The 20,328-nt window shown below is 54.0% G+C and overlaps 2 protein-coding genes across 6 annotated transcripts; both read right to left on the reverse strand.

Moving 5' to 3' along the window:
- Positions 1-1,347: 1,347 nt before the first annotated feature.
- On the reverse strand, positions 1,348-4,268 carry Tle7 (TLE family member 7). The gene is made up of 9 exons (XM_048354735.1): positions 3,895-4,268; positions 3,753-3,775; positions 3,562-3,620; positions 3,029-3,238; positions 2,697-2,938; positions 2,427-2,568; positions 2,121-2,274; positions 1,669-1,742; positions 1,348-1,452 (listed from the first exon to the last, which is right to left on the reverse strand). The coding sequence occupies exons 1-9, from the start codon at positions 4,266-4,268 to the stop codon at positions 1,348-1,350; spliced, it is 1,383 nt and encodes a 460-aa protein (XP_048210692.1).
- Positions 4,269-11,500: 7,232 nt separating this feature from the next.
- On the reverse strand, positions 11,501-19,958 carry Znf23 (zinc finger protein 23). Of its 5 annotated transcripts, none has more exons than XM_048355164.1 (5): positions 19,936-19,958; positions 18,032-18,096; positions 15,447-15,573; positions 14,817-14,930; positions 11,501-13,754 (listed from the first exon to the last, which is right to left on the reverse strand). In XM_048355164.1, the coding sequence occupies exons 2-5, from the start codon at positions 18,062-18,064 to the stop codon at positions 11,965-11,967; spliced, it is 2,064 nt and encodes a 687-aa protein (XP_048211121.1). In that variant the 5' UTR covers positions 18,065-18,096; positions 19,936-19,958; the 3' UTR covers positions 11,501-11,964. The 5 variants fall into 5 exon arrangements, with proteins under 5 accessions (XP_048211121.1, XP_048211120.1, XP_048211124.1 ...); XM_048355163.1 differs by lacking the exon at positions 19,936-19,958 and adding an exon at positions 19,420-19,705; XM_048355167.1 differs by having other exon boundaries at positions 11,502-13,754; positions 15,447-15,622; positions 19,936-19,957.
- Positions 19,959-20,328: the final 370 nt, after the last annotated feature.

The following is a 20,328-nucleotide window of genomic DNA, read 5'->3' on the forward strand; positions in this document are numbered from 1 at the left end:
CCCACTCCCGCGGTCAGCACTGTGGACCCCAGCGGGGCCGGGCCCCCACTCCACCCGCTCCTGCTCCCCCAAGCCCGGCACCAGCAGCAGGTCCCCGCTTTCCGGGTGCCCCGGATTCCGTGCTGCATCCGGGGAACGTCCGCCCCTTCGGCTCACTTCCCGCTTGTGCGCCAGGCGTCCCGCGCGCGTGCTCCCGCACGCATGCTCCAGCTCGCATCCGGGACTTTGGGGCAGCCGGGATCCCCAGAGCCACGCCCCCTTCCCACGTGCCCCCGCCGGCCACGCCCCCTCCACGCTTTCCCCGCCCCCTCCCCAGGCAGCGCGCACTGCCTCGGTGCTGGGCGCCTTGCGTCCCTTTGGTCATGGAGAGTACCCTGTGGCTTGGTTATCCTCTTGGCACAGTGGGCAGCAGCTAGTCTCATAATTTGAGGGTCCTGAGTTCGAATCTTAGAGAGGGCACGGTTCTCTAGCCATGCTATAGGGGATGTCACCCAGAAAAATATATTGAGGTGAAAATGAGGCTCAGAAAGATGTTCAGACTGCACCACGGACCCCACAACATAGCCCCCCCCCAACCTGGGAACCACGTGTCAAGGGGGTGCACTCAACTCTCCCCCTTAGGACTGCCTTTAGGTGGTCACCCATGAGCAAAAGAGATGTCAGTGGCAGCTCTCCCTTCCAGGAATTAAATCCCAAAGAGAACAACACGCTGGCAATGGAGGAGTCTGGGAGATGGACGCTTCCTGAGGCCGATGACGTAGATTCCACTTCTTTGGTAATATCCGTGAAAATGGGTCTCCTACACTACAGGACCAGGAAGCATTTTACAAATCTTTTCAGTTTCCTGGTTGACTGGACCAATGCATAGTTGAGCCACGGATACAAAGCTGTACCTTTTTCCTGTTATTGTTGTTTTGGTTTGTTTGCTTATGATTCCAAGAATTCCCTGATCCTTCCTAAAAAAGGTTACAGGGTAAACCAAGTCTGATCTAAGCTCCTCTCCCCTCCCTGGGAGAATGGAGTTCACTATATCACCATTTGCTAAGCAGAAACACCACCCATCCAGCACAGGGACTTTCTTTGTTCACTGAAAGAAACAGACATGCATCTGAGGCTAGTTTTGTGTTTACTTTGCTAATTTATTCATTACAATTATATTTCAAAAACTAGAAACCAGTGGTAGAAAAAAATAACAAAGAAAAAGCCTTAAAGTCATTAGCCCAAGAATCCCCAGCTGGAGGTGTAGGAAGGGGACAGATGACCAATCATCAAGGCTGAGATGGAGGAGGTATTGGAACTTTCTGGAACCCTGAGCTGAAATCTTCTTTGAGCCATGGCCCAGGACCCTCAGTATAAGAGCTGGTAAACTGTGGCAGTATTCTTGGAGCCGGTGACTAGATACTTGTTATCCGAGGAAATATCACAACACAGAATGTCCGAAGACTCCTCTGCCTAGAAAGGAGGAGGGAGGAAGCAAGAACTGTTAGAACCGCCCCAAGGTTTGCAGAGAGCAAAGGCTTGGTCTGCAAACAAGGCCAAGTCTTGGGGCTCAAGGTAGAGCCCACAAGTTCAATGTCCCCTACGCCATTAAATGCCAGCTCAAGGGTACTTTCCTGCACCCTCCTGGATCCACCAAGTAAGTCTGTACATACACCCTCCGTCCCATACCTGAAACAACCTGTGCAGAGTTGGGGCCTCTATGCAATGGAAGGACTCATCTTGTGTAGACACAAAATAGGTCCCTGGCAAAGAAAGAAGAGACAAGGAGGCCAGAGACGTGAGGCTGTGTTGTCATTCCAGCTCTGCCCTCAACTAGACTGGGGAAAGGGAGGACAACTCTTTCTCTGCCTCAGTCTCCTTGCCTATGGAAATCAGAAGCATAACCCATGCCATTCTCCGTATCTGCCACAACCCTCCCACCATACAGGGGATCATGGGTATCAGTGAAACAAAGGGACCATCACACGGGGCTTCGTGACTCTTCCGTCTTTCTCTCTGTCTGTCAGCATCTTCTAACCGTGTCCTTCTGTACAAGAAGCTCTCGCAGTACAGGAAAAGGAAGACAAGACAAAGACAACACGAAAGCGATCCCCCACAGACGTCTCCTGAGTATCACTCACCACAGGAGGCAAACTTGAGGTTGTGGTGATGGGTGTATCTTTGTATCACAGCCTTAAACTTCTCCTCTCGGTGAGCATGCACGATCACAATGTCGCTCATCTTCAGGCCAGCTAACACCCATTCCTCCCCGGGGTCGTGGGTTATGCAGAGTATCTGGTTGGAAGATGGTTTGAGATCGATGTTCCGTGTTCCCAGGGCCATCCTTACGTGCTTGAGTCCGTGACCTCAGACCCCACCCCCTGCATGCCTACACATCCAAAACCCCACAGGATGCACTGCCCCCCCCCCACATGGCCAACAGGCACCTCATTACTTAAATGATGCTGCTGCAGCCTCTGGTAACTCCTCAGGTCCCAGGAATACAAGATGGTGTCTTCACCACCCGTCCAGAACTTGTGGCCTGTGATGTCCACACAGCGGGAGCCGTAGACAGGGACTTCGTGTTTCCTGGAGGGGGAGGGGAACAACTCCCAGGTCCACTGACAGGCAGGGCCCCGCCTGTGGCACCTGGGAGGGAAAGGGGGGTGCCTGCGGGCCAGCTCCCCTCTGTGACTCGGAGTGGTTCCGGGCTGTACCTGATCAAGATTTGGTTCTGCACATCCCAGATCTCCACAAATCCTTTGAAGCAAGCCAGACAGAGGTGGGCATCGGAGGAGACGGCCAGGGAATAGCAAATGGGGCCCGTCGAGGCCAGCTGTGCTTTCACTTGGGGTGTCGGCGCCAGGTCCCAGAGAGTCAAGGTCTGGGCCATGCCCCCGGTGATGAGGCTCTGCTCGTCGGGGAGGAGCTTGCAGGTGAGGACGCGGTTCTGACGGTGCTGTAGCAACAGTGCAAGCCCTGTGCTCTCAGCAGGGAAGACGGAAGGCCCGTGTCCGCCTCCCCAAAGCCGTGCCTGAGAGCCCCTCACCTGAAAGTCCAGCTGGGCCTTGGGGGGCCTGTCTGTGGCGTGCAGGGCGCTGTCATCCCACACCCTGATGTAGCCCGAGCCGCACGTGTACACGTGGTGCGGGGCGCGGCTGATGGCGATGGCGTTGACCCTCTTCCCGTGGTGGAGCGTGCCCACCTTGCAGAAATCGCCTGGGGCCCTCCTGACCATCACTCCCGCCGGGACCGGGGGCTGAGGAGAGGGCAGAGCGGGGGACCATGAAAGGGTCCGCATGTTTCCTTCCCGCAACCGACCCCTCAACACCAGAGCGGAGCTGAGAACCGAGCCTGGTCGGCGCCCGCGAGCCCTCCTCCAGAAGAAGCCACACCACGACGCCCTGATGCTAGAGGCCCAACTTATCAGGACGGTGGGACGCGCAGGGCAGCCTCGTTCAAAGGAAGGTAGCACCCCAGGACACCACCAACTACACAAGCATGTGCAGACACCCCGCTTCTCCACTGACAGGAGAGGGGGGGAACACCTGAGAGTCAAACACACCCCCGTAAGACACTTACAATGTTTCTGAGGAATGACCAGACGTCTCTGCTGAGAGATGACGGCATATAGGGCTGGCCTGCAGGGAAACAGCAACACCTACCACTCACAGACAGGGAGAAGACTGTGCTCTCCACCCCGGGGGGACCCCCATTCCCGGGTCCCCATCCGGGGTGCCCCGTCCTGCCCCCGCATCACAGCCAGTACTTACCCAAGGTGGTGTCTGGTAGGAAGCTATGACGGATTGGAGAGAGGGAGAAGACAGTGTGAAGTACGGAGCTTCCTGCCCCGAGCCCCCCCTCCCAAGGGCAACTTGTGGGGGGGACCCTCACTGGGTTCCATCAGAGAGGTACCTGGGGCCGGCTTTGTCCTTGGGCTCTCCCTCTGCGAACCACATGGCCCGGAGCCCAGATGTGTCCTGGGTCTGCAGGTCCCACTGTTCCTGGGTCATACTGCTGAGCTCCTGGTACACGGGGCTGGGCTGGGCGGGGGGCGGCGGGGCCCCCCCAGATGAACTGTCCTGCTGGCGTGGTCGGGGAGGCTGAGCGGCTCCACTGTAACTTTCCCGCACAGTTCTCCTCTCCACTCGCCGGTCATGAATCCTGAGGATCTTGAAGGCGTCTGCTTCCTTCTCCTCAGCCATGTTCTTGATCGCTGGAGCTCTGAAACACCTGGCCTTGGGGGTGGAGAAGCGGACAGACTCAGCAAACAGGACCGGGCTCCCCATTCGCCCCGCTCCCTTGTTGCAAGACAGGAAGAGAAGCAGAACTGCAGACAGTGCTGTATGAGGTCTAGAAAGATCTGTGAATGTCTCCTTGGGTGTAAGACCCCAGGAAACTGGCTGCCAAGGGAACCTTTATACACATTGACTCCATTTCCGGTCCTAGAAAAATCAAACTCACCCTTTAGTCTGCATGTCCACATTTCAAAAGGGGGTTCACTTTTCAATATACATGAAAACTCTAAGGTCACAGGAAATCTACATACACTTTCTCCCCCCCACCAACACACACACTAGAAAGGGCAGCCTGGAGGAATTCAAGACCAGGAGCTCAAATATAAGATGGGACAAGGGTGCAGAATAATGGAAGCCGGCCTGGCAGTGGTACTGGTAATTCTGAGAAGTGAATGGAATCACACACGACAAATGATCTACATTGCATGAGGCTAATGGTAAAGACTCAACAAGCGGAAGACAATGCTACTTGTGGACCATGCCAGAGACCAGAGTTCTGAGGAATCAAGGCAAAGCAAGGGTTTTCCTTCAAGAAAATTCCAGCACAATGTCGGCCCGATAGCATGTCCTGTAGAGGCTCTATCGGCAGAGGTGTCAAGGTACAACAGCGGGATGGAGCAGACATCTTCCAGTGAAGAGAAATGGCCTGACAGTTAAGCTCAAGCCTGGGCTCTCGCCGAAGGTTCCAGATGGCATTCGGGAAGCTAGGGCTACGTGTCGGACCCTCAACTAAATGTTCTACATAATTGACCTCATTTTATCTCACAACTGTGCAGCATACCACATTGTATGCGTTGTATGCGTGTGTATTGTGGCACTGGGGTTCAAACGCAGGGCTTTGCATCTGCTAGCAAGTGTTCTACCGCTGAGCTGAGCCCTTAGACTGTACGGGCCACACTTGATAAACTTAAAAACTGGAGCTCAGAGTAGGTAAGCATCAAGTTTATGACCAAACATCTATAAAGCCCAGAGAAGAAGCTCAAACCCTGCCTTGTCTGGCTCCCTTTCCTCCCTTCCCATTAAAAGAAGCAAGGCACCATCATCATAACTCAAGAAGACTGTCTTTCACCCAGCATTTTCCATTCAAGGAATTTATCCTCTAAGTACAACCGGATATATGCAAAATAACACGAGTGCCAGAAAGTGACATCATCACGTGCGAAGGCATGTGATTGAATAAGACTCAAGCAACCATAAGAGATAGTTACATGGTGCTGGGAATATGGCCTAGATGTAGAGTGCTTGCCTCACATGCATGAAGCCCTGGGTTCAATTCCTGAGCACCACATATACAGAAAAGGCCAGAAGTGGTGTTGTGGTTCAGGTGGCAGAGTGCTAGCCTTGAGCAAAAAGAAGCCAGGGACAGTGCTCAGGCCCTGAGTTCAAGCCCCAGGACTGGAAAAAAAAAAAGAGATAGCTACAGCATATCACACAGTGGAACAATACTTGACTGGACAGATAGGAAAGAAGAATGGGAGGGAGATTTGCAGGTTTGGTATTGTTTTTTGCATACTTGTGAGCAGTTCCATCTAAGTGGGAAAAAGAATTGAACCTGGTGCCTCAATCTCTCGCCCTCCCCAGATGATTCTTAATTAGTCATTTAGTTAATTTAACACATTTCCCTTAAGACACATCAGCTTTCCTTTAACCGGAACACAGGACGAATGCCCAGAGCCCGGGTACTGCATAGCTAGCATGATGTGGCCCCTGAATGAGCAACAGACCTAGCATATATAGGCGGAAAGGGGTTAAAACCAGGGTGGCAATTTAACCAGAATATACGGATATATGACCTAGGAAGACCTCCCTCACTTCTCTCTCCCAGAGCTGGGAAGTCAGAGAGACCCCCACCACACACACACACACACACACACACACACTCTTCCCTCACCAAAACTCTATTCCAAACCCTCAGCACGAAATATGGGTGCTGAGACCTCCAGCCAAGCAAGACCAGAACCCACAAATAGCCTGTGGCAAGGAACTCACCTCTGAAGGCTGAAGGTCAAATCCCAGAGATGGGAAGTCAAGGGCAGTGAAGAACCACGTAAGCCTGGAAAGTTCCCCCTGGCCGTGGCCCCTCCTTTCGACGCTGGGCACCCCACCCCCAGCCTTCCCCTCTGCTGTATTTAAACACTTTAGCCCTGTACTCTGCAGCCCTGGCTGGGAATGGGAGCCAGCTGTGGGAGTCCTAGAAGTCTGGTTAACTTGGGAGCATGCGGCCCTGGGCTGGCATTTCCAGTCCTACCCGAGTCTTGGGGTGGAAGACAAGATGGAGATCCCCAGGCAAATAGGCGGGATAGAGTGGGGAACTTTGGTGAGCTAGGCCTTTGGACTGGGTTCCGCCGGCCCTGGTAGAGTCTGGGTCTAGGCAAAGCTGACTTGGGCCCAGAAGCTTCTCTGCCGGTGAGGGCTGATCGTGACTGAAGCCAGTAATGGGCGATCGGGGAAATGGCCGCTTGCTTCCTGGGGAGGGAGGGCGTTTCTTTGGGGGTGAGGAAAACTTCTGAAGTAATGGTGCACTTCCTAGTAGCAAAGTTCACGTGGCTAGGGGGAAAAATAATAATAATAATAACCAGAGCAAAACCAGGCGCGTGGGCACGAATGAGAGGCCTCCGGTCCCATGTTTCTCCTCCTTCTCGTCATGGGGCAAGCTCCAGGCCGTCTCTTTGGCCTGGGGCTTTCTTACTTTGGTCAGCTGCAGCCCCCCCCCCCATTCCCGGGGCGTCAGTCACGTGGTGAAGGGGAAGGGGCACCCCAGCATCTGAACGGGCGGCCAGCACCTGCTTTGCAGGGGGAGGAGGGCGGTGGGGATTCGAACCACCAAGCACCATAGGGGGCCGGCGCCTCTGGTGGAGGATGGGTACCTGCGGAGCGGCCGATCTGGTGCCGTCCGCGGCCCCGGCCTTGGGTTTTTAGGTTTAAAATTTAGAAACAATCACAATATCCGCCATCATGAACAGCGCGGCCTTTCCTGCCATGCTTCCCCCCCCCCCCACCCGCGACGGGCCGCCGTGCCCGGCGTCCACGCCCGCAGCCTCCGGGGCCCAGGGGGACGAGGCGGCGCCGGCCCGGTCCACCCGGCGGCTCTCGGGGTCCCGGTCTGGCCCCCCTGGGTCGCCATTCCCCGCGCGAGGCCCCCATTCCTTCCCGGGAGGGCGGCGATGGCGGCCTCCGCGCCCACGTGGCGCCCGCCCGCCCCGGCCCGCCCGCCGCCGCGCAGCCCGTGCGCTCCAAACCCTGCACGGGGACCCGGCCAACGCCGCCGCCAAGTGCTGCATTTCCCGGGGCGGGTGGAGGGGTGCGCCGGGGCCGGGCCCCCCGCGGGCCCCTGCTTCCCACGGGGCGCTGCAGGGCCCGGGCCGGGCCGGGCCGGGGCCGCCCCAGGCCTCCGCGCCTCTGCCATCTTCGCTTCGCGCCGAGCGGCCCCACGTGACGGGCCCGGGCCGGGAAGGCTGGCCGGCGCCCACCCCCGGGGCCCTGGGTCCCGGGCGGCTGCTGCAGGAGCCGGGCCTCGTGTGGCCGAGGCGGCCCGGCGGCCTCGCCGCCCGCGGGGAGCTCCCGGGCGGCCTGGGCCCCACGCGGGGCGCGCGCCGTCCCCCCGGGCGGAGGCGGAGGGGGATGGGAGCTGCGATGGCTGCTCCGCGCCCCGACCCCACCCGCGCGGCCCGCGCCCCGCGCCGACTCGAGGCTCCGCACACGAGCCCGCCGACTCCAGTCCGGTGGATTGCGGAGACGCTCGCGGAGCCCACGCTGCGCCCCCCGAGGCCCGGCGCCCGGCCTGGGCCCCTCCGCGCCCGTCCCGGCAGCCCGTGGGCGTTCGCGGGGGGGAGGGCGTGGCGGCAGACACGGGGGGCCGAGGCGGACACGGGAGGCCCGTGGCAGAACAGTCCCTTACCGTGGCTGGTAGGCGGGGGGCCCCGGGGCGGGAGGCCGCCAGGGGGAGGCGCGGTGCGAGGCGCAGTGCCGGAAGGCTTCCTGGAGGCCGGGCCGGGGCTGCGGATGGCGGGGTTTCGGCGCCGGGAAGAGGGTGGGGAGCCACACCTGGGGAACGTGGCAGCCACCTGGGGAACCAGCCCGAGCCCGCGGAGAGCAGGCTGGAGTAGGAGGGAGGTTCCGGCCGGGAGCATGGGGAGGACCCGGAGGCGCGGATCCCAGGCGGGAGCCCCCAGGAGGCCTGGAAGGTGCTGGAGGTTCTGGAAAGCCTGGGTGTGCAGCGCCTGGGGCCTGAGGTCCTCCGGGCCTCACCCGCCTCCTCCCCCCGGGCCCAGGATGGCCAAGCGCAGAGGCCGGGGACACGGTGGAGCAGAAGGGGCAGGGGGGACCCCCCCCCGCCCTCCCCCCACCTCGGGGGCCCTGGCCGGGCCCAAGGATAGCAGGCCCAGTGGGGGAGCGGCCGGAGCAAGGAGAGGCCGCTGGCCTTTTTCGTCCCAAGGGACCGATGGACCCCCAGCGGTACCTGTGGACCCCACCCAGGACAGGAAGAACCTTCCAGAGTCTCAGGGCCAGCCTGTCCCTAGGAAGGTCATTTTAAATGCTCATGGAACCAGTTCGCTTATCTTTCTGATTATTTCCTTATCTACATGAACGCCATATTTATAAATTATGTAAGCTATTTTATGTATTTTGAATATTCACAATATATATGATCCTGTATGTGGAAGAGGTAGCTGTATCTCGGGATACGGGTATGAAACAGAAGCCGCCCAGTGGATCTGAGGAGTTCCCTCCGTCAGGTAGAGGGCTCCCTCACGAGCAGAGCGACCTTTGTCACTCACCAGGCTGATCTGATGTCCTGGGAGGCAGTTGCTCTATTTCTTTGGATTACTTCCCTTTAAAAAAAAAAATCTTTTCGCTGCTGACCCTTAAAACCTTCCTGGTGTTGAGGGCCCAGTGCCCCCCAGGCCCCACAGCCATGGGTGCCCCGGGCCTTCAGATTGTCCCTCTCTGTTCTCACCTGCAAGCACCCACGCCTGATAGGCCCTGGGTCATAGTGACAGTTCACAGCCCTTCCAGCCCCACCTTGTCCACAGGAGTCCAGCCTTGGGGTATTTGTGGCCACCGGGAGGGGGGACCACGTGATGACACCCAGCTCCTGAACTGGGCTGCCACACAGGTGCAACTGAGGCAGAGCAGCTCAGGGCCTGGGCCAGGGCGGGAAGGAGATGGACACACTGGGCAGAGGCAGAGGGCGGGCCTTAACCACAGCCACCCCTCAGCGCTGGGGACCCCAGGGTGGGAAGAGCCAGGAGGGGGGCCGCAGCATCATCATCGGATTTGAAAACAAAAATGGTGAAAAGCCAAATTGAGCGTCTCCCTTGAGCACAGGCCGTAGAACTGAAGTGTGTCGGCTGACCTAGTGTTCTGCTTCATAAATCTAGAAGTTGGGAGAATGAGAGGCCATCATGCCCCGGGTTACAGAACAGAAAGGGTCAGTGGACAAGGACCCCACTAACAGCCACGCCTGCACATCTGCAATGGACACCTGGTGAGCCTGCAGACTGGGCGATGCCTACCCCACCTCGTCACTGAACACGGGCCACTCCACCAGCCACCAAAGCCGGTGGCCTGTCCTTTTCTTAGGTCTCCTGTAGGACAAGACTCCACAAGACGGACGCTCATCAGGTCCTCTCAGTCAGCTCTGCCACCAGCTCAGAGCCAAAGGGTCTGTGGAGGGCAAGGTGCTCAGGGAGCAGACGGGGCAAGGCACAGCAGGGGGGCCTCACCATCCGGCCAGGCAGCACCTCTGGAACTCTACAAGAGGGGCAGTCCCAGCCATCTAGGATCTCCGGAAGTGGACAGTAGCTTCTGGACGTCTCCTTCAGCACCCCCACAGGCCACCAGCCTGCTGTCTTCACTTTCTTCCCGGGCCTGCCGCTCCCAAGCTTCCTGACAGCTCTCGTTGCTCTTTTCAGTTGCTTACAGTTGTTTAGAACTGGGAGATCTTCTAGACTTCCATGAAGACAGAGACCTCGAAGGGCACAAGAGTGGAAATCCACCGCAGACATCTTCCTTTTATAACAGGATCCAGTTACTACAAAATAGGGTTCTAACGTTTTCTTGAATGTGCTCTGTGCTCAAAGAGAATCTGTAATATTTGTCACTTTGACGGCTGCATGGTATTTCAGACATCCCAACTTCCTATGCAGTAGACAAATCCAGGGCTAGAGGTGTGACTCAAGTAGTAGAGTACTTGTCTATCAAGCACAAAGCCGAGTTCAAACCTCAATTTTATTTTTCCTGACTGACCTCAGAGGCGTGTGCTTGCTAGGCAGACATTGTGCCACCTGAGCCACACTGCCCCCAGATGTTGCATATCTTTGCACTGTTAAAACTTCTGGGTATAGTAGATATTACACTTTTGTTTTGTTTTTTGCCAGTCCTGGCGCTTGAACTCAGGGCCAAAGTGCCATCCCTGGCTCTTCTTTTTGCTCAAGGCTAGCACTCTACCACTTGAGCCACAGCGCCACTTCTGGCTTTTTTGATATATGTGGTGCTGAGGAATCAAACCCAGGGCTCCATGTATACAAGGTGAGCACTTTACCATTAGACCATATTCCCAGCCTGATATACACTTTTATATTACAAATTTCACCAAAGTATTTTTATTTTTGCATTTTCTTTTAACTTTACTTTGGGGTATTTAGAACAAAATACAGAAATATTTACTAAATGTATCAATTATTTCCTTATTGTTTGCTTCTTCCTTGCATCTGACATTTTCAAAGGTTTTCTAGACAGTACACAAAGAATAAAAATACTCGTCCTTTTCAAAAGAAATCTTTATTATCTTTGCTCTTTACAAAAGTAGTGCATGCTTGTTGTTAAAAGTTAAGCACAAATATATTAATTTAGGTAATGAAATCTTTTTGTTTTTGTGCTGGTCCTGTGGCTTCAACCCAGGGCCTGGGCACTGTCACTGAGCTTTTTCACTCAAGGCTGCTGCTCTACCACTCGGAGCAACAGTTCCGCTTCTGGCCCTTTGGTGGTTAATTGGAGATAGTTTCACAAACTTTCCTGCCCAGACTGGCTTGGAAGCATCTCAGCCTTCTTTCTGAATACTTAGGATTACAGGCTTCAGCCACTGACACCTGGCTTGAAGTTTTTATGTCAGTGACAGGGTTTGAACTCAGGGCCTGGGCACTGTCCCTGAGATTTTCTGCTCACAGCTAGAGCTCTACCATTGTGAGCCACAGCTCCACTTCTGTTTTTCTGATGATTCTAGAGAGTCTCACAGACTTCCCTGTCCTGGCTGGCTTTGAACCGTGATCCTCATATCTCGGCCTCCCGAGTAGCTAGGATTACAAGTGCCTGGTTTGAAATTTCTATTATATGGACTTTCCAATCCAAGAACATTTCTCTCAGTGTCCTTTTATTCAAGTATCTTTTGGTGGTCCTCAATGGAGTATTATAATTTCCATACATATGCTGCAAAACAATTGTTTATTCCTTGAAAAATCTACTTTCTCCATGCTTCTGGGGATATTTCCACAGTTCCTGATTGGTTAGTTAGATATACCATTTTAACTGGCCATCCATTCGTGATAGACAATTGAATGAAACAGGAAAGCCTTGAAGTCTCCGCCACCTTCATTCCCCTCTCAGGGCCTTCTCCCAGGATAACTGTGAAGATGTGCACACAACCCCCTGGGGCATTAACCTTTCATCTTCTTCACCCTTCTTGCTACTAGGGCTTTGCTTCCTCATGGATACTCTGGTGCTGATTAAGTTGGAAGCTAAACCTGAAAGCCCTGTGACACACCTTGCACACATAGGGCTTCTTCCACGTGTGGACAGTCTGGTGGATGATGCAGTCAGAGCTGAAGCTGAAGCCTTTGCCACACTCCATGCAGCGGAATGGCTTCTCCCCCGTGTGGCTTCTCTGATGCCGGATTAAATGGGCATTGACATGAAAGGCTTTGCCACACTCCTTACACTGGAAGGGTTTCTCTCCAGTGTGGATTCTCTGGTGCACAATGTAGTCAGAACTACAGCTGAACGCTTTCTCACACTCCGCACACTTGAACGGCTTCTCCCCGGTGTGTATTCGCTGGTGTCTGGTCAGCTTGGCGTTGATGCTGAAGGCTTTCCCGCACTCTTTGCACCGGAAGGGTTTTTCCCCGGTGTGGATTCGATGGTGATCCAGGAGGTTTCTCTTGGAAGTAAAGCATTTCCCACACTCGCTGCACTGGAAGGGCTTCTCTCCAGTGTGAATTCTCTGATGCTGCATTAGTTTGGCATTGACGCTGAAGGCCTTTCCACACTCGTTGCACGCGTAGGGCTTCTCTCCAGTATGGGTTCTCACGTGCTGCCGGAGCTGCGAGTTGCACCTGAAGGCTTTCCCACACTCGAGGCACGCGTACGGCTTCTCCCCCGTGTGGACCCTCTGGTGCTGGACCAGCTTCCCTTTGGCACTGAAGGCCCTGCCACACTCGCTGCAGCCGTAGGGCTTCTCGCCCGTGTGGACCCTCTGGTGCTGCACGAGCTTGGCATGGTTGCTGAAGGCTTTCCCACACTCGGGGCACTGGAAGGGCTTTTCCCCGGTGTGGACGCTCCGGTGCTGCCGAAGCTGGGAGCTGCACCGGAAGCCCTTCCCACACTCGCTGCACTCGTAAGGCTTCTCTCCAGTGTGGATTCTCTGGTGTTGGATTAACTTTGCATTGACATTGAAAGCTTTCCCACAGTCCTGACACTCGTAGGGTTTCTCTCCAGTGTGGACTCTCTGATGTGTGATGTAGGCAGAGCTGCAGCTGAAGCCATTCCCACACTGCTGGCACGGATAGGGCCTCTCTCCGGTGTGGGTCCTCTGGTGCCTGCGTAGACTCCCATTCACGCGGAAGGCCTTCCCGCACACCTGGCACTGGTAAGGCTTCTCCCCACTGTGGGTCGCCCGGTGTGTGAGGTAGTGGGAACTGTAGCTGAAGCACCTCCCACACTCCACACATTTGAAGGGTTTCTCTCCACTATGATCTCTTGGATGGCAGATTAATTTTGCACTGCCACTGAAGGCCCTGCCGCAGTCCGTGCACTGATCAGCCTTCTCGGTGTGGCTCTCTAGATGTGGATGAAGCTGAGGGTCACATCTAAAGGTGTCCACTGAGTCTTCACAATTCAAAAATGTCTCCCCAGTATTAGTTAGTTCATGCTTCGTGAGTTTTGTATCAAAGCCAAAGGCTGTAGACTCAGGGTCCTGCTCCCCAGGACAGATTGTAGGATGCTGAAACAAGTCTGGACTCTGACAGGTGAGACACTCTTCTGCGGGGCTCGCCTCATCTTTCACCGTTCCACCAGCGGCACTTCGGTCCTCCCTCTTCACACACCCTGCCGAGGGGAGTTCCTGCCTCCACTGCCCCAGCACACCGGCGGCTGAAAAGCCTGTTTCCTGGGGAAAGCCCCTGGGAAGTTCAACCGATGCACTGTCTTTTTCTTCGCACATTTCCTTTGTCAAATTATGGCCAGTCTGGACATCAACGTTCACTATTAAAAAAAAAACAAAACAAAAAAACAGAAAATGAACCATGTTAGGAAATGTGTACTGGTATGGTAGAAGAAATAAATCCATACATGCTCACAAGAAAAGGCATCCAAGGTATATTCTTGTGCAGTAATGACTACTATGTAATTCCATAACTTTTTCATTATTCCAAAAGGAAACCTCATATCCATTAGTAGGTACTCCCCATTTTTCCTAATTCCTAGCCCCTGTCAATCATTAATCTTTCTGTGTCTGCAGGTTTATCTCTTCTGAACATTTCATAAAAATAAGTCATGAAAAAAAAAGGTATCCAAGGCATTATTATTAAATGGGAAAGGGACACTGTACACAGAGGAGACTCCATTTGTGCAAAGAAAAATCAAAAGTGCACAGGGGCTCACACGTGCTCCACCCACCACATGAGCCATGCTTTCATTTTTCACATATATTCTTGGGCCTTTTGCCCTGGCCAGGTTTAGATCTTTATCTTCCTACCTTTACTTCCTGGACTGCTGGAAGCTCAGCTTGCTCACTGAGATGGGGTCCTGATAACTTGGTAGTAACCTTTTGATTTTGGTCTAGAACTGCAATCTTTCCACCTGCACCTCCTGAAAAGCTGGGATTACTAAACTGGGACTACAAATGAGCTGCCATACCCAGCCAAGACATTTTTTAAAGAGAGCAACTCTGCTGACATGGCCTCGTGCCTTTTGCCTCCCCCTTTGCCTGCCTAGAGCCCATTTGATTTCTGACCCAATTAATGTGCAAAACATGGACGGACTTGATGTTTCTACCTTCAGCTAAAATCACGATGGCTGCTTTAGGAACTTTCTGCTGCAGGCTGCTGTCTGCAGAATGAGATGCAAACACCTTGAAGGACCTCCAAATATGGTCTGAAATGCAGATACTTGGTAGGCCCAAGACTTTCTGACAATTTGCATGTTTGAAAGAGTGGTAAATATGCGCCAAGTTCAATCCCCAGCAAAAGAAAACAATTCACTTGCATGGCTAGCCAATTAATGTGACATGTTTGTGTGATGTGGGGTGACATGTTCGTTTCTTACCAGCCCAGAAGTCTCGGGGACCCATTCCAGCTCCAATGGCCAGTGGAAATGGGCCCCTCAACTCATCTCCTCCTTCCAGTTGTGAGATCACAGCAGGCTTGAGAAGAGGAAATCCTGGTTTGGGAGGAGATAGGAGAGATGAATAATCTCCTCCAGGTGAGCTCCTAGCCTCTGCTCAGCCTCTGGCAGTGGGAAGGCAAAGCAAGGGCTCCGGGAAAGGTGAGGGTGGGATGAGAAGGAGCAGGGAAAGGCACACGGAGCAAGATGGGAGTCTGTCCACTGGGACACCACTCTTTGACCTAGACCTAAAATACTGAGAGCCCAGTGAGGCCCTTACAGTAAAGCGAGGGGGCCTGAGGATGCCCTCTGAGAGAAGAAGTTAACAGTTTTCACAATGTATCTAAAACAAAGCTTCCCTAGAGCAGGCCAAAAGTATACACTAGTCTTATAAAAGCCCTAAGTTGGCACCAAAAGGGTTTGGGGGCTGCCCTTCCCAGTAATCTCTATATCAAGGTGATTAGAAACAGCCCTGGAGGGGTTCACTGAAGACCCCGCCTATAACATGATAGAGATGGGAGCTAGGAAACCCCAAATGGCGAAGTCTGAATCCCAGGAGGACAGCAGCCTTACCGAGGGAGGCCACGTTCCCATAGTTCTCCAGCATCACGTCCCTGTACAGGGCTCTCTGTGCAGCGGAGAGGCCATCCCATTCTGCTGGAGTGAAGTACACAGCCACATCCTCAAAGGTCACCAACTTCTGAAACAACAGGGTCCCGCTGCCCTAGGGCCAATTCCATGGCTCAGCCCTAAGTGAGGGGCAGAGGGCAGTATAAGGGCATGGGGAGGGGACTTGTGAAAAGCACAACATTAACACCAGGAAAGTAAGCTTGGGAATCCCCATCTTCTCTCACAGCAGAGAAAGCACATGCCCTTACTTGTACTCATGAAGATGCCATAAATGGGGCTGAAAAACAAATTCATAAGCAAACACCCACAGGGCAATTCTGCTCTTTTAGATAGGCCATGCCCTCCAGAGACTCAGGATGGACCCACCAGCCCTTCCCACTTCATCCCTGTGAGCTTGGCTCTCCCGTGCCTAACCTCAGACCCACTCCACTGCCTGCACCTCACTTGTGACCTCACACAAGCCACCCCCAAACAACAACCCTGTTTTCATCTCACCTGTCATCTGCCTCCCATCACAGACCCCAGCCAGAGGCTCTGGGCTCTGCTCCAGCATGGCCAGAGGAAGCACAGGGCCGCCCAGGCTAGGAGGATCTGAACATACACCATCTTTCAGTGTCCTCTCCTAATCAATTTCTCCCAAGACTTCACGGTTTCTCTGGGAAGGTGCAGGGGAGAAGACAGTCCAGGCTTGTGGGCCAGCTGCCCTCCCATCCTTCTGGCGTCTCCTCTTGTTGGTGTACAGGCACGCTGGCTCAGGGCTGATGCAGTGTACCACTCCTCCTGGCCTGCTGCGGGCCTGGCGGCCTCTCCCTGTGCCAGCCCAGCCTTCTGTAACCCCATGAGGGGTTCCTTCTCAACTCCAAGTCCTGGCAGGAACTGCCTCTCAGCTGGGATTTTTCTTTTGGGTCCTTAGGCCTCCACCCACTAAGAGTTCTAGTCCAATGACAGGGGTTTCTGTGAGTCCTCTTTGTGTGGCCTTAGACAGGGCAAGGAGCTTCTCTGCACAAAGTGTAAGGCCTTCCCTGCATACCACTGCCCTTTTCCCCAGACTGCTGGCATCTCCTGAATTCACTCCTCAGCTGGTATCAGCATCAGTCACACAGGAACCCGCAGAGACATTCTTGACTCTCTCTAATCTTTCTTCTCCATCCTAAACATTTTTATGTCTCAGTCATTGAATTGGGTTCCTCCTCCTTGAGGAAGCCCATATCACCTGGACCAGATTCTTTCTGAAATGATAACTTCATTTTTGAATGCCCCCTGAAAATTATTCCACACAGGTGTCACAAATCTCATCACAACATAACACTGGTTCCCCAGCTCTTGTATGGATGAGCAGTTATGAGCCATGTAACTTGGTGATCCCAGGCACACTACTCCCCTTTGCCTCCACTTCTTTCTGGCAGAAGGAATGTCCAACACAGCAGCTATCAGCTAACATCTAACAGTGGTGTTAGACCCTACCTAACAAAGCAGCTTTCAGAGGGTGGAAGTCCATTCAAGAGGCACAATACGATGGCATGGATCCTGTAGCACAGTAAATCAGCCTCAAGCCACATTGCCCGTGTTACTGCAACTACAACTTTTCCCAGCCTGGAGTGCACAGAGGCCCGTGGATGAGTCCCCTGAAGTGCATGTAAAATCTGATTTTGGGGGGGGGGAGGGGGAAAGAGTCAAGGGTTCTTATCAGAAATATGAAATCTGGCCAAGCAAGGTAGGTACTGGTGGCTCACATCTGGAATCCTAACTATCCAGGAGGGTAAGATCTGAGGACTAAGGTTGGAAGCCAGCCCAGGTAGCAAAATCTGTGACACTCTTTAGCTCCAATTAACCACAACATAAAAGCTGGAAGTGGAGCTATGGCTCAAATGGTAGGGCTCTAGCCTTAAGCAAAAGAGCTCAGGGACAGCACCCAGGCACCGAGTTCAAGCCCTAAGACTGGCACACACAAAAAAAAATCTGTCTGGGTATGACAGCATATGTCTGTAATGCTAGCACTTGGGAGCCTGAGTCGAGATTGTGAGTTCAAGGCCAACCTGGGCTACACAGTAAGACTCTAATAAACAAAAACAAAACAAACAAAAAAGGACACAAGGGGCTGGGAATATGGTCTAGTGGTAAAGTGCTCGCCTCGTATACATGAAGGCCTGGGTTCGATTCCTCAGCACCACATATATGTAGAAAAAGCCGGAAGTAGCGCTGTGGCTCAAGTGGTAGAGTGCTAGCCTTGAGCAAAAAGAAGCCAGGGACAATGCTCAGGCCCAGAGTCCAAGGCCCAGGACTGGCAAAAAAAAAAAAAAAAAAAAAAAAAAAAACAGAAGAAAAAAGGGACACAAATGTGAAGTCTGAGCCACCATACCCTAAACTCTGGAAGTTTCATGAGGACACAACGGGACACAGTGCCACAAGAATTCTGACCTTCTCCTCCCTTGATCCCACTTCCCATTATGTCTCCTTTCTTCATCATTGGAGGAAGCCATCCTTTGGGTTGATCTGGAAGAAGTGAAGGACCCACATACACAGCTCACCTGGGGCCAAGCTGTCAGGAGCATGGCTGTCATCACCTGCTCTCCCTCTCCCGAAAGGGCTGGAGCTGAGGAGAAGCACAGAGATGGGAAATTGAAGCAAACCACAGGAGCAACACACAGGACCTGAGGCCCAGGCAACAGTATCCAGACAAGGCTGGGAATATGGCCTAGTGGTAGAGTGCCTGCCTCATATACATGAAGCCCTGGGTTCGATTCCTCAGCACCACATATATAGAAAAGGCCAGAAGTGGCGCTGTGGCTCAAGTGGCAGACTGCTAGCCTTGAGCAAAAAGAAGCCAGGGACAGTGCTCATGCTCAGGCCCCAAGTTCAAGCCCAGGACTGGCAAAAAATAAAACAAGAAATAGCATCCAGACAGCAGAAACATGAGCTCAGCGCCCAGGATTTCTCAACACCACTGATGCCTTAATACTCACTGCAAGGATCCCAAGATTTGACAGTTCTGACAAATATCCTACCAAAGTGTAAACAAAATGCATGCAGAGCCTAAAGAATAATGAACATCTATCAACAATTCAGTTCAAGAGGGATATTCTCAAGACTTTTTACACATTTTTCTGTAAATAAGCATCATACTCAATTACACAGCAAGGAAACACATGGCAATGTGAATGAATTTAGGAACAAATGCTGAATTATGCAAGTACCAGACAACTATAAACACTATAGATGCTACATGGTGTCAATTATATAAAGCTAAAAAATAACAAGAGTTGTTTACAAACATAGGCACTTCATACCTCTTTTAAAATGGGCCATAATTAATATTTGAAACAGTCATTCCCTTTATGAGTGGAAGGCTGGAGTTGAGAGAACACACTGATAGATGTGGCAAAACACTTTCTTCATAGGGTGATGTGCTCATAGTGATGATTTTGCCAGTACATATATAACTTTTTTTTTTGCTGTGTTTTACTATGTAATTCAGGCTGACTTTGAGCTCACTATGTAAACCAGGCTGTCTTTGGACTCTGGAGCCTTGTGTCTCAGGAGTACTGGGATTACAGAGAGCACTACCACACTGTTTATATTCCCAAATACACACCATCGGGATGTGATGGATGCAAGGTCCCAAAATGAAATACAAACAAAAGCAAATGAACCCAACTATACTCTTAATGTATAACCAAACCACACTGAAGGGAGAAGTAAATGGAAAACAGTATTGACAGTCAGGGATCAGCATCAGACCTGTATCCAAATTCTACACCCTGACCAGTAAATTTGTTTTTCTATGAGGGTATAAACTAGCAATTGTGAAACTACGATACCTGTATTCTAGAGCCGAATGAATTCTTATTTTATACTCAAGAAGTCATTGAAGCAGTCATGGTCCCCCTGATGCCCGAGAGAAGCAGGGCTCAGGTACCTTAGGGGGCTGACACCGCCTCAGCCCCGGCCTGGAGCCCGGCGCCCGCTCCGGGTGCCCGGGACAGGGGGTGCTTGCTGTCGGTGCTCTCCCTCGGCCCCGAGTCACGGTCCAGGGTCCGTCAGAGTACGAGCGATCCTGACTCAGAACGCGTGTAAAGTCCCTGCGCGACCTCAACTGGCACCGGCGTGCGCCAGCCCGGCCAGCAGGGCGCCCCGCAGGCCCCCGCAGGCCCTGGCGGTATCTTCGCCTCCACCCAGGCCGACCCAGCGCGGCTACGCGGACGCGGCCTTCCCCGGTCAGAACGAACTCGCCGCGAGTCCAAAGCCTGAGGCAGGAGGAGGGCTCGGGACCCCGGGTCGCCTCGCGTTCCCCTCCCCGGGCTCTGGACTCGGCCTCTACCACAGCCGGCCAGGAGACCGAGCTGGCCCCGTCCACTCAGGGAAGGGCGCGCTCCGAGCACACCCGGCCCCGGGACAGCCCACCGCGCGACGCAGCCCGGAGCCCCGCACTCACCTCCTTAGCGCTCAGCTTCGCGGCGCGGCCGGAAGTGCGTCATCAGGAGGGCCGAGACCCTCTAGGAGCAGCGGCTCTCCTCTCGATGGTGCTCTCGCCCCGCCCCCGCGGCTGAGGCCCACCGCCAGCCCCCGCGCCTCCCCTCCCGCCCCCGCGGCCCGAGACCCACCGCCAGCCCGCGCGCCTCCCCTCCCGCCCCCGCGGCTGAGACCCACGCGCTTCCCCTCCCGCCCCCGCGGCCCGAGACCCACCGCCAGCCCACGCGCCTCCCCTCCCGCCCCCGCGGCTGAGATCCATCGCCAACCTGAGCCCTTCCCCTTCCTCCTTTGAGACCTGAGATCCATCACCACCCTGTGCCCTTCCGCGTCCTTGGCCTGAGACCCGTCACCAACC

The sequence above is a fragment of the Perognathus longimembris genome, chromosome 10 (genome assembly GCF_023159225.1).
Source record: "Perognathus longimembris pacificus isolate PPM17 chromosome 10, ASM2315922v1, whole genome shotgun sequence".
Taxonomy (NCBI): domain Eukaryota; kingdom Metazoa; phylum Chordata; class Mammalia; order Rodentia; family Heteromyidae; genus Perognathus; species Perognathus longimembris.